The following is a 14,928-nucleotide window of genomic DNA, read 5'->3' as shown; positions in this document are numbered from 1 at the left end:
TTACTACAAGCAAAACAAAAATACGTCGAAAATGACACAGTTCAAAAACTCCAAAATTTCCATGTAGTGACATCTTCTGAGAAACTTGAAAATTAATACCGTCGATAAAGTTCAGACTTCCTCCAGCTGAGGAATTTCTACTGGCGCACATTTTGAATTAGCGGCGTGGAGGTGTACCTCCCGGTACAATTATTATTATTATTATTATTATTATTATTATTATTATTATTATTATTATTATTATTATTATTATTATTATTATTATTATTATTATTAAGCATAGTGCCACACTTGTTTACTCATACTGCAGAGCCCTTCATATTTTTCTCCCTTGGGAAATGCTAATGTTACTTCTCTTGTTCCAGGACATGCTCACATTACCGACTTCAACATCGCCACAGTCCTTGAGGCTGGACAGCTTGCTACCTCTATGTCTGGAACCAAGCCTTACATGGGTAAATGTTCGTTTTATTATGTTGATGTTTAATCATGTAAATGGTCTATTTGGGAAATATCAGTTTGAATTTTTTTAAATCCCAGTATCGAATGTTAACCATCAGTAAATTTCCCAATGACTACTCTGATTTTCCGTCGATTTTTATATGTTTATTCTAGTGCATTTCCTGAGTTAATGTTTTCATTGCGATTCTTCTTTTGTAACGTGTCTTCGCATAACATAGCAATTGGTTATTTATCTAGAGGCTGCGGGAGTACCCGATATAATTCAAAGACCACGGCTTAGAAATTATTATCTCCAGCCTGTAGTTTGTTTGTTACGTATATTCATCCTGCGTATGTCGAAGAATAAGATTCGAAGAAGCATTTTAACGTTGTATCCTCCTTGTTCGTAAAATGTTTTAAATATTTACCAAAGGAATATCTGAAATTGTAGCAGCGGTTTGCGTTCATTTCGGGAGAACTTGAAATTCTACACTATAACAAATCCACCTTTCTGTTCCGTCCGTTAAATAGTTTTGGAATATGAATCTGATGCTTGATGTTACGTTAAGATGTTAATCATTAAAGCCCGGATTTTTATGCAGTAATAGGTTAGATTGCAAACTAATTTGGTTATTAGGAAGAGTCGGCCATCCGTTCTTCCATAATGTAGCAAGAGTAACATAAATTATAGGGGTTCTGATTGGCCATACCCCTAATGTCTATGCAAACCCCATAGCATAATCGTTGTGAAGGTAGACTATACTTGCTACTCGCTTCAGTTAGTTTGCATTAATGAATCAAAATCCGGGCTCTATTAATCACGTTCACTGAACACCATACTTACAATCACAACAGGGTTCTGTCGATATTGCACGCTCACTGAGTCGGAACAACTGTTGTGTACTGTTCCTTGGCGTGACTCAAGCAGGTTAACAGTTTTCGGGAGGTAGCAAGTTCGTGTATCCTCTAACAGCTAAAGAAACTCCTCAGCGTCATCTAATTCGTTATAAGCCGTGACTGGAACAGTCTGGCCAATTTCTAAATATCACCAATATCAAGTTTAATCAGGAAATTTGAGCACAATTACAGGTTTTGACATAAATGTGTTGTTGTTGTTTGAGTCATCATTCCATACACTGGTTTGCTGCAGCTCTCCATGCCACCGTCTCCTGTGCTAACCTTTTCATTTCTACGTAACTTCTGCATCCTACATCTGCTCTAATCTGCTTGTCATATTCATACCTTCGACTACCCCTACCGTTCTTACCGCCAACACTTCCTTCAAAACCAACTGCTTAAGTCCTGGTTGTCTTAAGGCGTGTCCTATCATTCTATCTATTCTTCTCGTAAAATTTAGCCAAATCGATCTCCTCTCACCAATTCGATTCAGTATCTCATCATTCGTGAGTCGATCTATCCATCTCACCGTTAGCATTCTTCTGTAACACCACATTTCGAAAGCTTCTATTCTCTTTCTTACTGAGCTAGTTATCGTCTATGTTTCACTTCCATACAATGCCACGCTCCAGAACATTTTTTCTAATTCCGATATCAATGTTCGAAGTGAGCGAATTTATTTCCTTAAGAAAGGGCTTCCTTGATTGTGTTAGCCTGCATTTTATGTCCTCCTTACTTCTGCCATCGTTGGTTATTTTACTACCCAAGTAGCAATATTCATCTACTTCCTTTGAGACTTCATTTCGTAATCTAATATTACTTGTATCACCTGCCTTCGTTCGACTGCAGTCCATTACTTTTGTTTTGAACTTACTAATTTTCATCTTGTACTCCTCACCCAAGCCTCCGTCCTTACCATTCAGCAACTTCTCAAGATCTTCTGCAGTCTCAGATAAAATAACAATATGATCAGCAAGTCTCAGGGTTTTGATTTCCTTTACTGCCTGTTCTATGTAAACATTGAAAGGAGGTGGGGGGAGCAAACTGCAGCCTGGCCTCCCCACTTTCCGGATTGCTGCTTCTTTCTCAAAGCCCTCGATGCTTTTCACTGCAGACTGATTTGTATACAAATTGTAAATAATTCTTCGTTCTAGGTATCTAATGCCAATCACCTTCAGAATCGCAAATAGCTTGGTCCAATCAACATTATCGAATGCCTTGTCTAGATCTACGAAAATGCCTTTTGACTGAAAATCATCTGAAACTGTGCGTTACGAAATTAGCGATACAAAACATGTGGTGCGTTGTTACCTAGCAACCGTGCAGGCTATGATGTGAAGTATTGATAGATGGCCATGACTGAGTGACATATAGAAGGCTGTTTTATCAAAGAGGTCTTGTCGCATCATTCTCTAGATAACTGATTGTTTCATGTGTGGTAGTTTGATAGACCCGAGTCTGACTCACCCTTTCAATACACTGAATCCTGCGCTTGTCCACTCCACATATATATCCCTCGAAAACGATTTGTTAGATCAATTTTTCATTTATTGAAACACATATTTAAGATTTCTTTTTGAAAGCGAAATTTAATACCTATTTTTTGCGAATAAGACTTAATGAAATATCATTGCATCATATTATGACACAGAATCGTACATATTATCAGACTAGCTGATGTACCCGTGCTTCGCTAAGGAATTCTCAGAAAGGCTGTCTTTGTGGTTTTCCCAACTAACATCAGTAGGAATGTAGCGATTAAAAGCAATGTTGTCATATAAAACACTCGATCAAATCAAAACCCGCACATTTTCTCACTTTTAACGAACAGTACAACGGTGCCGATCTAATAGTTCAAACTTCCAGTGCTGGAATGACCAGGCCGCAGACAGCCGCGAACACTCCTCTGCCATTATTCCGTTAAATGTGCACACTGCTAATTCAAATAAGTGCCTCAGTGTAGGGATTGAATTGTTCGAATGCTATGATGAAGCAGTGTGTTACGTACCAGTAGTATCAGAAAATTTTTGAACCACAATATTGGCAATTTAAAAAAGAGAGAGATCAAACTCCCCAGCTATTTGCCGCCAGTATTCACGCAGGCTGATATACTCTGAACCCAGCATTAACCCCATCTATCGGAGATGAGTGCAAGCAGAAGATACAAAGCACGTTACAACAAACAATGGTCATTGTAATATTATTGTTGATCAATTTTACGAGTTTTCTATGTTATCATAGCCGGTATGGTAAAAATGTATAAGACATAAATGATTGGACATTTAATAATACTATATAACTTTAGTTATGTAGTATTTATCGATAGGATCACTAATAGCATAAATATTTGAAAATTAAATTTTAGGCCCACCCCTAAACTACCATTTCACTCAGCGTGAAATACAATGATTTATGGCCTAGATAGTAGCGACTAATTTCCGGACTTCACATACCAATTTTCATTAAATTCTTTTCAGCCGTTTTCTGGTGATGCACGTACATACATACATACATACATACATACATACATACATACATACATACGGACAGAAATTACGGAAAATTAAAAAGTGCGTTTCCTTGTTACTGTGGACACGACCGATACAAAAATGGCATTCTCTTTAAATTCTGAGCAATGTAAGACAAAAATCTTATTATATTTATATAGGTATAGATAGATGATTAAATAAAGGAGTATCCACTATATACATTTCTCCTTGAGGTTTGACTTTAGAATGTCATTGTCGCATCCATTGTTATTACGTAATATATTGTTTGTTCGGGTTCTCGCCGGAAGAGGCACTGCAGTACTAATATGCTTTTGTTTTCCTCAGCGCCCGAGATTTTCGACTGTGTGGCGGACGAGTGTGTTGGGTACAGCTACCCGGTGGACTGGTGGTCTCTAGGAGTCTGTGCCTACGAAATGCTCAACGGCGCTCGTCCGTACGACATCCATTCGGCGACGTCTATCAGTGACGTGCGGGCTCTCTTCACGGTCGCCATCAAATACCCGCCATACTGGAGTCTGCAGCTGCGAGAACTACTGTCCAGGGTGAGCGCTACACCGTGATACCGCTCAATATCTAAACATACATTAGTGAATAAGATTCTGTAAAACTGTACAAACAAGCGTGCATAAGAGAGGTTAGGAATACAACGTGGTGCCTGCTTGCATGACGTCACAGCACACTACATAAGGCTCCCAACCTAGGTCCGGTTAATGACAAAACCATTGTTCTGGGTTGCTTAGATCATAGGCGAGTGACGAGACCATTGTTATGGGTTTATGTCATAGGCTAGTAACAAGACCATTGTTCTGGGTTGGTCATATCATAGCGTAGTAACAAGACTATTGTTTTGGGTTGCTTAGATTATAGAAGAGTGATGAGACCATTGTTCTGGATTGGTTAGATCATAGACGAGTGAGAAGACCATTGTTCTGAGTCGCTTACATCATAGACGAGTGATGAGACCATTGTTCTGGGTTGGTTATGTCATAGGCTAGTGACGAGACCATTGTTCTGGGTTCGTTATTTTTGTATACAAGGAACTTGGTATACAAGGCACAACATAAAAGTTTATTGCTTCAACACATTTATACAATATGTACATGAAATAGAACGTTCTTGAAGCTTGTTGAGTTGCACACGTTTAATGTTAATATAAGGTAGGAGGCTGAGGGCCTGAATAATATTTACATTTGAGATTCCTATATACATTCAATCTTATCTTGATGAGACAGTCTGTTCAAATGAGAAAATGTTCTTGATAGTCGAAAACTATCGGTCAAGTATAATAATAAGTGTAACTTGTAGAGAGAGTTCGTATTAGCATAATGCTAACAGGAGACGTATAACTTGCAAGGAACTTGCGTCTAATGTTCATATATAGCAGAATGCTATGATTGGAGTCGGAGAACTGTAGGGGACTTGAGTGAGCAGCAGAATGCTTGAATGGGTGCTCGACGTGGCTAAGGGATGCAGGATGAATGAGGCAATGTCCAGAGGTGAAACCTCACGGCCAGGAATCAGTCCACCTATTCAGAACACATTTTTAAGAGGGTGCCTCCGTGTCTGACTTGCGGTGTAGTCTGGTCGTTGGACACTGTAGGAGTCCTGGAGAGGCGAGAAACGTTGCTCCTTTTATAGCGCTGGCTGACGTCACAGACGATCACGTCAGCGCACTACAGCTGCCTCGTGGTCTCTGGAAACATCGATTTGTCGGGCGGGCTGCGGAGATTGTAGGCGCGGCGGACACATACAACAATTATGTCATAGGCTAGTGACAAGACCATTGTTCTGGGTTGCTTAGATCATAGGCTAGTGACGAGACCATTGTTCTGGATTGCTCAGATCATAGGCTAGTGACATGACCATTGTTGTGGGTTGGTCATATCATAGCGTAGTGACAAGACCATTGTTCTGGGTTAGTTAGATCATAGGCGAGTGACGAGACCATTGTTCTCTATTGCTCAGATCATAGGCTAGTGACATGACCATTGTTCTGGATTTGGTTAGATCATAGGCTGGTGTCAAGACCACACTGGTTTGAAGGCAAGCAAAATGGTTCTCGGATCATATTAGAAAATAAAACTTTTGCAACGGGATGTGTTTCTGATGCGCCACGTCGCGAGAGACCCAGCATTCTCTCATTGCCCACCCTTGACGTATACAAATATAGCGTAAAGGGATTCCTCTCACCCTCTAAAAGACTGAATGTTACATTTTCTATATTTGTTGTCCTGTACGCATTTTAGATGGAACGCATATTTGGAAAGAGGGAAAAAGGAAGCCTTCGGAACTTTAGGTATAATTTACGCAATAATAGAGAATATATTTTTAAGTCTGTGAAGAAAATATAATAGTAGGGAAAATGTCAGTTATTGTATCTCGTACGGTAAAAGCGTATGTAATAAAAAAGTTTAAAACTTATATTTTACACGTCTTATGTTATATAATTGTCCGATATATCTAATATTAATGCTCCGGCTGAGGATCAGTGGTAGAGTGTTGGCCTCTGTATCCCTTGGTCGCGAGTTCAAACCCGGCAGAGGTTGTCAGCTTTTTGAAAGGTGGGTAAAAAGAAGTCCGTTCCACACTCTATGTCGTACGATGCCAGCATGTAAAACTTCTTTCTGGTGACACATTTGGTGTTAGCCGGGCATAATTAAAACTCAGCTATTGATTACCCAACAGAGATTTCGTTTATTCTGCCATCTGGCGGAGTGAAATGGAACTTTGAAATTGGTGCAGAGGCTACCTAATAATGGCATTGTATGCTCACAGTATCTGAGATCATAATATTACTGTTATTATTATTCATCAGTCCATAGACTGGTTTAATGAAGCTCTCCATGCCACCCTATCCTGTGCTAAACTTTTCACTTCTGTGTTACTACTACATCCAACATCTGCTGTAATCTGCTTGTCATATCCATACCTTGGTCTATCCCCACCGTTCTTACTGCCTACACTTCCCTCAAAAACCAACTGATCATGTCCTGGGTGTCTTACGATGTGTCCCATCATTCTATCTCTTCTCATCAAATTTAACCAACTCGATCTCTTCTCACCAATTCGATTCAATATCTTTTCATTCGTGATTCGATCTATCCATCTCACCTTCAGCATTCTTTTGTAACGCCTTATTTCAAAATCTTCTATTGTCGTAGTTTTTCAGCTAGTTATCATCCATGTTTCACTATCATACAATGCCACGCTCCAAATGAATGTGAAATACGTGAATTGATTTTCTTAAGACAGACCTTCCTTGCCTGTGCTGGTCTACATTGTATGCCCTCCTTACTTCTGCCATCGTTTGTTACTTTACTATCCAATCAATCAAAGAATATTCAAGATAAACTTCAATATTACAATTAAGCGTTCCGCCTATTCAATACAATATATAATTTATTATATCTAGGACATGTTTCGTCCCCTAAGGTACATCATCAGCTAATAATAAATTAACATTAATATATCAGAAATAAATATTAAAATTGGAAAGAGACATAAAAATTTTTGACAATTTAAAAATGAGATCTTCAAATTTTGTTAAAATTGTAAGTCATAAGACAGGTAAAACAGTTAAATTGTCCATATTTTCTCTTGTTGATGTGTGCACACTTACCTCGGTAGAAGTGAGTCCTTCTCCGCACATCGGGGCCAATAATAAGGAATAAAATTATATCCATTACCGCACAGAACTTTACCATCATGGCCCCGATCTGACTTTAAATTCTGAAGCATTTAAATTTGAGTATACCATCTAAGGAATGCTTATTAAGTTTCAACAAATCTTTCACCAGGTGATACAAATCAAGTGTGCTATTTACAACAAATGATATTTTAAGATTTTATAAGCAAAACTGTATTTTCCAAGAACATCAACAAGAGGAAATATGGACAATTTAACTGTTTTACCTGTCTTATGACTTACAATTTTAACAAAATGTGAAGAACTTATATTTAAATTGTCAAAAATTTTAATGTGTCTTTCCAATTTTAATATTTATTTCTGATATATTAATGTTAATTTATTATTAGCTGATGATGTCCCTTAGGGGACGAAACATGTCCTAGATATAATAAATTATATATTGTATTAAATAGGCAGACCGCTTAATTGTAATATTTAAGTTCATCTTGAATATTCATTGATTGATTATAGTCAATACAGGATTAGTATTACTTGAAATGAAGCTGTTAAAGCTTATCACTTGTAATTTACTACCCAGGTAACAATATTCATCTACTTCCTTTAATACTTCATTTCCTAATCTAATTATTCTCGCATCACCTGACTTCGCACTTTTGCTTTAGATTAATTTATTTTCATCCTGTACTCCTTAACCAGGAGTGTGTCTATACCATTCAGCAATTTCTCCAAATCTTCTGCACACTGTATCATTGGCAAATCTCAGGGTTTTTATTTTCTCGTCGGGAATTGTGATTTCCTTACCAAATTAATCTTTGATTTCCTTTAACGCCCGTTCAATATAAAATGTGAATTTCTTTTTTGAAGCGAATGGATTGCTAAGGATAACGCTACAACATTTCTTTCTCTTCGTGCGGAGTTTTCTCTGTGTCCAATACTCCTTCATGCTTCCGTTGTTCATCTGTCCAGGCTCTTCCGGTCTTGTTAGTTCTTCCGGCGGCTAGAACCCCTTCCAAATTCTTCACTGTGTTCCTAAACGTATTCCTTTCTAACAGTTGGACTTCCGAGATGCTTAACCTTTCCATATCCATCTTCGTTTCCTTAATCCATGCTGTAGTGGTACTTTTTGTCCAGAAGTAATCAAATATCTATTTGGTAAGTCTGGTTGCGTTCATTCTATATAGATGCCCGAGAAACGCCACTCTCCTTTTTCTTTATGGTCTCTGAGATTCTTTCCACCTTCTGGTAAACTTATTTGTTGCTCCGAAGTTTCCATCCGTTTGGAGAGCTCTTATATTTTTTCTTATGATTCTTCTTTCCACGACTTCTACCTTCTCTACCTTGAAATTATTATTATTATTATTATTATTATTATTATTATTATTATTATTATTATTATTATTATTATTATTATTATTATTATTACGGTCCTCCGTGGCTCAGACGGCAGCGCGTCGGCCTCTCACCGCTGGATATCGTGGCTCAAATCCCGGTCACTCCATGTGAGATTTGTGCTGGACAAAGCGGAGGCGGGACAGGTTTTTCTCCGGGTACTCCGGTTTTCCCTGTCATCTTTCATTCCAGCAACGCTCTCCATTATCATTTCATAGCATTTATCACTCATTAATAAATCACCTTAGGAGTGGCGACTCCATTGTAATAACAGCCTATGTATGTTTCATTCATTACATCCCTGACCCGGTCAATGACTGGAAAACAGGTTGTAGGTTTTCATTCATTTTCATATTATTATTATTATTATTATTATTATTATTATTATTTACGTGTTGGTGAATGTATTAACACGAAGCTGACTAATTTGAGCACATTCACATACCACCGGGTTGAGCCAGAATCGCTCAACTCTTTGTTCGATTCTCTCCAAGAGGTTCCACGAAACGGGTTCGGAGAGAGAATTGAATTGAATTGAATTGAATTGAATTGAATTTATTGATCATGATTTACATGCCACTGAGACTGAAAAGCCCCTTTATGCAGCGTCTTCTTATAATACAATGCAGATTTATGAAAACAGTAACTACATTAAAAGTATTAAACTAAACAAGAAACTTAAAAAAATGAAAAGAGAGAGAGAGAGAGAGAGAGAGAGAGTGTGCGTGCGTGCACACTGAAAATCTGTGTGAGATATACCGCTCTGTGATGTACTTTCTTAGACAATTCTGAAAAAATAGAATTGTAAAGTTTTGTTACAGTTCAAATACCTATTTATTAAATGATGCCAGTTATGAAAACATTAAAACATCAAATGGAACTTGTTTCAATTTACTTAGAAGTCATCTTCAGCCATAGCAAAGAAAACTGACAAGACATTAACACAAGAACATATACATAAGTTTGAAAATTAGAAACAAAGTCTATAAAAGTGTAATGAGAGCATATGGATAAAGTCTTCTTAGTTTAGGGTTGTGGTTTGCATATGATGAATCGTCCATTAGGGAGGTTACGTCAAGAATTGCATGACGTTCGGTGTTTATCCATTATTCATGCGTGGTTGAAGTAAGTTATAAACAACACGGTTAATCCTCAGTCAGGGGACCTCATAAATACAATCAGTAGATCACATGTAATCAAGTGGTGGTGTTGTTCGTCAATAAGGATGGAATTGAGACAAATGTATGTATGTCTGTAAGAAAAGAAGAAAGGAAAGAGGGATTAGCTTCTTTTGACGTAAAAACTGAAAACTATGTAGTGTTATATGAGAATCAATTCCCCACTTTTCAATTTTTACGTTCAAAATTAGCTAACCCCCCCCCCCTTTCTTTCGTATTATCTTCCAGACATCTATTTTTCTTTATTCAATCCTTATTGACAAACAACAACGAAACATCACTTGAGTAAATGTGATCCATTGATAGTATGGTATCACACCTGTGTCAGAAACCACAGTGACATGGTTCGAACAGATTATATAAGTTCGAAGTTAACATTTTTTTAAACAATCCGTATACCGGTATATCAATACATTTTGGAGGAACTGCATATTATTATACACCTAAATATTTAAGGACACCTGCATATTTCATAAACATGATTCCTGTCCTTAAAAAGTTGATCTCACCGAGCTCGATAGCTGCAGTCGCTTAAGTGCGGCCAGTATCCAGTATTCGGGAGATAGTAGGTTCGAACCCCACTGTCGACAGCCCTGAAAATGGTTTTCCGTGGTTTCCCATTTTCACACCAGGCAAATGCTGGGGCTGTACCTTAATTAAGGCCACGGCCGCTTCCTTGCCACTCCTAGCCCTTTCCTGTCCCATCGTCGCCGTAAGACCTATCTGTGTCGGTGCGACGTAAAACAACTAGCAAAAAAAAATATGTTGGTCTCAGGCATACCCTAAGACTTTTTAAAGGGAACTAATACATATTTAGAGGAACATCTTCTGACATTGCCATTAAAGTATTACTCTTTGTTTTGAAGTTACTAAACTTTTTACTTATAATATTTTCAAGGAAAATAGCTATTTTTTTAATACTTGGCGAGATCTGGACAGTATAATATGTCCATTACATTAATAATATTTGTTATGGAGAAACAAAGATACCTGTAGAATATTTATAATTGTAATAGAGAAACAGGATATGTTTCCATTCAAAAATATTCCCCGCTTTATAGCTCGCAATAGAACCACAGAAAGTGGTAAAAAGAACCATTCCTTGACCTTGGCTGAACAATAGACCCCTGAAGCTACCGAGATCGTGTGGGAGTTTCGTTTCAGTGTAAATGTCTCGCTACAAGTTAATATACAAATGATCTCAGTAGCTTCTGGGGTCACCTGTCCAGGAATGTCAAGAAATGTTTGCTTCTTTTTACGACTTTATGTGATTCTGTTGCGAGCCATAAAAACGGGGGTAGTTTTAAATGTAAACATATTCTGTTGCTCTATTGGAATTATAAATATTCTACAAGCATCTATGTTTTTCCATAACAAAGATTATTGATGTAATCCCCATACTGTACTCTCCAGATCTCCTCAAGTATTAAAAATACCTATTTTCTTTTCAATTATTATAAACAAACAACTTTAATAACTTCAAAGCAAAGACTGATATTTTATTGAAAATGTCTGCAAATGTTCTTCGAAATATGTGCTATTTATCTGTAAAAGAATCGTGTTCCTGAGACCAAAGGCTTGAGGGCAGATATCATGTTCATGAAATATGCAGGTGTCTTTAAACTTTTGGTAGGACATGTAGTATCATCACTTCAAACGGTTAAAGCTCATTTCTCCATTGCTGTTCCAGCTGTTGTGTACGCGACCTGGAGCCAGGATTAGCACCCTGGAGGAGCTGAAGAAGGTTCCAGGATACAACTCCATGGACATGGACGCTGTGCTTCAGAAGAAGATCAAACCTTCGTTCTCGCCACCTGTGAGTTCATCAGTGGTGAACATTTTATTCTGGATTTGTTTTGGGGTTCGGGGTCTCTCTGTAAATAGCGTTATTAATTTAGCGTTGACAGAAAACCGACAGTGTGGTGACCAGGCAACCATTCTTCCTCACCTTCTTACCGTGTGCCGCACCACCGCCTTCTAGATATAGAAGATAAAAATGGCGTCGTGTTTTAAACCAATGTCTTTGACTGACGGTTCTTCTAGGTCAGAGCAAAGCCCCTTACACGTGGTAACGTCACCGAAGGCAGCAGAATACCTCTCATAATACGGATCTTGCGAATATTTATGGCCACGATCCTACTGCGCTGGCGTAGCAATGGAGGAGGTGATACTCCCACGTGGCGCGTCCCAGGTAGCGGATAGGCGGGGGTCCTAATCGGCTTTCTGGCGGACTTGAGCGAAATAAAATAGCTCTCGCGGACCAAACCCACATTCCCCTGTGGGTGGGGGACGCAGGCAAATAATACACCCACGGTATCCCCTGCCTGTCGTAAGAGACGACTAAAATGGGCGACCAAGTGATGATCGAATTAGAACCATGAGACTACTTGCCCTCCGCGTGATGGTACTAATTACATCATGGGTCGCCTTTACTTCCGCGTAGTACCACTATGTTACGTACGCGATAGGTTTACCGAGCTCGATAGCTGCAGTCGCTTAACTGCGGCCAATATCCAGTAATCGGGAGATAGTGGCTTCGAGCCCCAATGTCGGTAGCCCTGAAGATGGTTTTCCGTGGTTTCCCATTTTCTCATCAGGCAAATGTCGGGGCTGTACCTTAATTAAGGCCACGGCCGCTTCCTTCCACTTCCGAGGCCTTTCCTATCCGATCGTCGCCATAAGACGTATCTCTGTCGGTGCGACGTAAAGCAAATAGCAAAAAAAAAAAAAAAAAAACCGCAATAGGTTTGTGATAGTAGCGACAGTGTGTGAATCAGGGTGAGTTTTACAGTACCATTTAGTAGTACCACTAGGGCCTATGTGAGCGGCACCATGGGTCTGCCGTGCCTGTGATTAGTACCCACTATGTGAGGAACACCACGGGATAGTACGAGTCCCTATGATTAGTACACCTATGTAAGGAACACCATAGGTTTGCGTTGCCTGTAAATGAGGTCGCAATGTGAGAAACACCATAGGTCTGTGTTACATGTGCGCATTACATTACCTGTGAGTAGTACCATAATGTGTGGAATACAGCGAGTCTACGCTACTTTTGATTGGTATAGCAACATGAAAAATACCATGGTTCTACTTTCCTTTCTCTTGAGCATAATCCAGTGTGTCAGTAATTAACGCCATGTCATCTGCAAAAGGTAGACAATCTACAGTGACTTTATTTAGATTTCTTCCTAGTTGAACACCTTTAGTATTGATGGCTTTCCTCCATTCTAGAACTATCTTCCCTAATGCGCAGTTGAAAAGCAGAGGTGACAAATCATCTCCCTCTCTTACACCTGATTTTATTTAAAAAGGTTTTGAGAGTTCGTCCCTAAATTTTAGTTTGCATGTTGTGTTTGTTAGCGTTGCTTTAATTATTTCAGTTGTTTCATTATCGAGTCCTAATTCCTTCATAATGTCAGTTAGTGCATTTCTGTCAATTGAATTGCAGGCTTTCTTAAAATCCACAAAAGTAACAACATATTTCAAGTTCCTGATTTTCCTCATTTCTATAATGTTCTTTAAGTTTAATATCTGTCCGGCACATGACCTTCCCTTCCTAAATCCTGCTTGATACTCTCTTGGTTGTGGGTCAAGTATTCCTTCTGCTCTTTTTAAAAGCGCCTTGGACAGGATTTATTATTATTATTATTATTATTATTATTATTATTATTATTATTATTATTATTATTATTATTATTATTATTATTATTTCGAATGGGCCACCAGTGGACCACGTGCCAATTTCAATTCCTTCTTCTTTGTTCTTTCCTTTTCTTCCAGTACGCTTTCATCTGTTCACTATGTTTCTTCTTTCTGTCTTCAGACCATTTTGAACCAGTCTTTTTTACTTTCCTACCTTGGAATCCTATTTTCAATACTTTTTCCCGAAAGCCTTCTCTATTATTTATTTCTTCTGTTGTTATATTGTTTTTTTCTAAATCCTTTCTTACTTCATTGACCCAGCTTGTCGTTGATTTCTTACTCCACAAATATCTGAAAATCTTACTGGTTAATCTACTATCTTGCATTCGATATAAATGTCCAAAAAACATAAGTCTCCTTTTCCTCATTACATCTGATATATTTTCTATTTTTTGATATATTTCAGCATTACTTCGTAATTTCCAACCTTCTGCTGTGTTTTGTGGGCCTAATATTTTCCTCATGATTCGCCTTTCTAGTATTTCTAGCTTATCTAAATTATAGTTTAATGCCAGACAGTCGCTTGCATATAGGCATTCTGGCTTCACTACTGTGTTGTAATTATTATTATTATTATTATTATTATTATTATTATTATTATTATTATTATTGCGCTCCGGCCTTCTAAGGACCACGTTACAATTTCAATTCTTCCTCCTTAGTTCCAGTATTCTTTCATTGTTTCTCTGTGCTTCTTTTTCCTGTCTTCAGTCCACTTTGTGCCTGTTTTCTTTTCCCTCCTCCCATGGAATCCTTTCATTTGTAAGACTTTCTTCCTAAAATCTTTCTTTCCAATAATTCTTCTTCTCGTGTGTTGTTCCTTTCCTGGTCTTTCTTGACTTCTTGAATCCAGGTGGTAGTTGATTTCTTTTCCCAAAGGTACTTGAAGATTCGTTTAGTTAGTCTATTGTCATCCATTCTGAAAATGTGTCCAAGAAATAGCAATCTCCTTATTGTTTCTGATATGTTTTCTACGTTCTGGTAAATTTCATTGTTACTTCTTAATTTCCAAAACTCTGCAATTCTTAGAGGACCTAATATTTTCCTTATAATTCTTCTTTCTAATATTTCTAATTTATCCACCTTGTAGTTGTTCAGTGCGAGACATTATTATTATTATTATTAGTAGTAGTAGTAGTAGTACAGTGGAACCTTGATA

General features: G+C 38.0%; 1 protein-coding gene across 1 annotated transcript in view; it reads left to right on the top strand.

The window, feature by feature from the left end:
• LOC136882467 (serine/threonine-protein kinase 32B) overlaps nucleotides 1-14,928 on the top strand; it is a 502,648-nt gene that overhangs the window by 465,682 nt on the left and 22,038 nt on the right. Inside the window, exons 6-8 of the mRNA XM_067155127.2 lie at nucleotides 366-455; nucleotides 4,173-4,390; nucleotides 11,755-11,880. Coding sequence (XP_067011228.2) covers nucleotides 366-455; nucleotides 4,173-4,390; nucleotides 11,755-11,880 — 434 coding nt within the window. The remainder of the gene's footprint in view (nucleotides 1-365; nucleotides 456-4,172; nucleotides 4,391-11,754; nucleotides 11,881-14,928) is intronic.

Source organism: Anabrus simplex, chromosome 10 (assembly GCF_040414725.1).
Source record: "Anabrus simplex isolate iqAnaSimp1 chromosome 10, ASM4041472v1, whole genome shotgun sequence".
Classification (NCBI taxonomy): domain Eukaryota; kingdom Metazoa; phylum Arthropoda; class Insecta; order Orthoptera; family Tettigoniidae; genus Anabrus; species Anabrus simplex.
The sequence above is the reverse complement of the archived record's forward strand: the minus strand, read 5'-3'. Positions and strand labels throughout refer to the sequence as shown.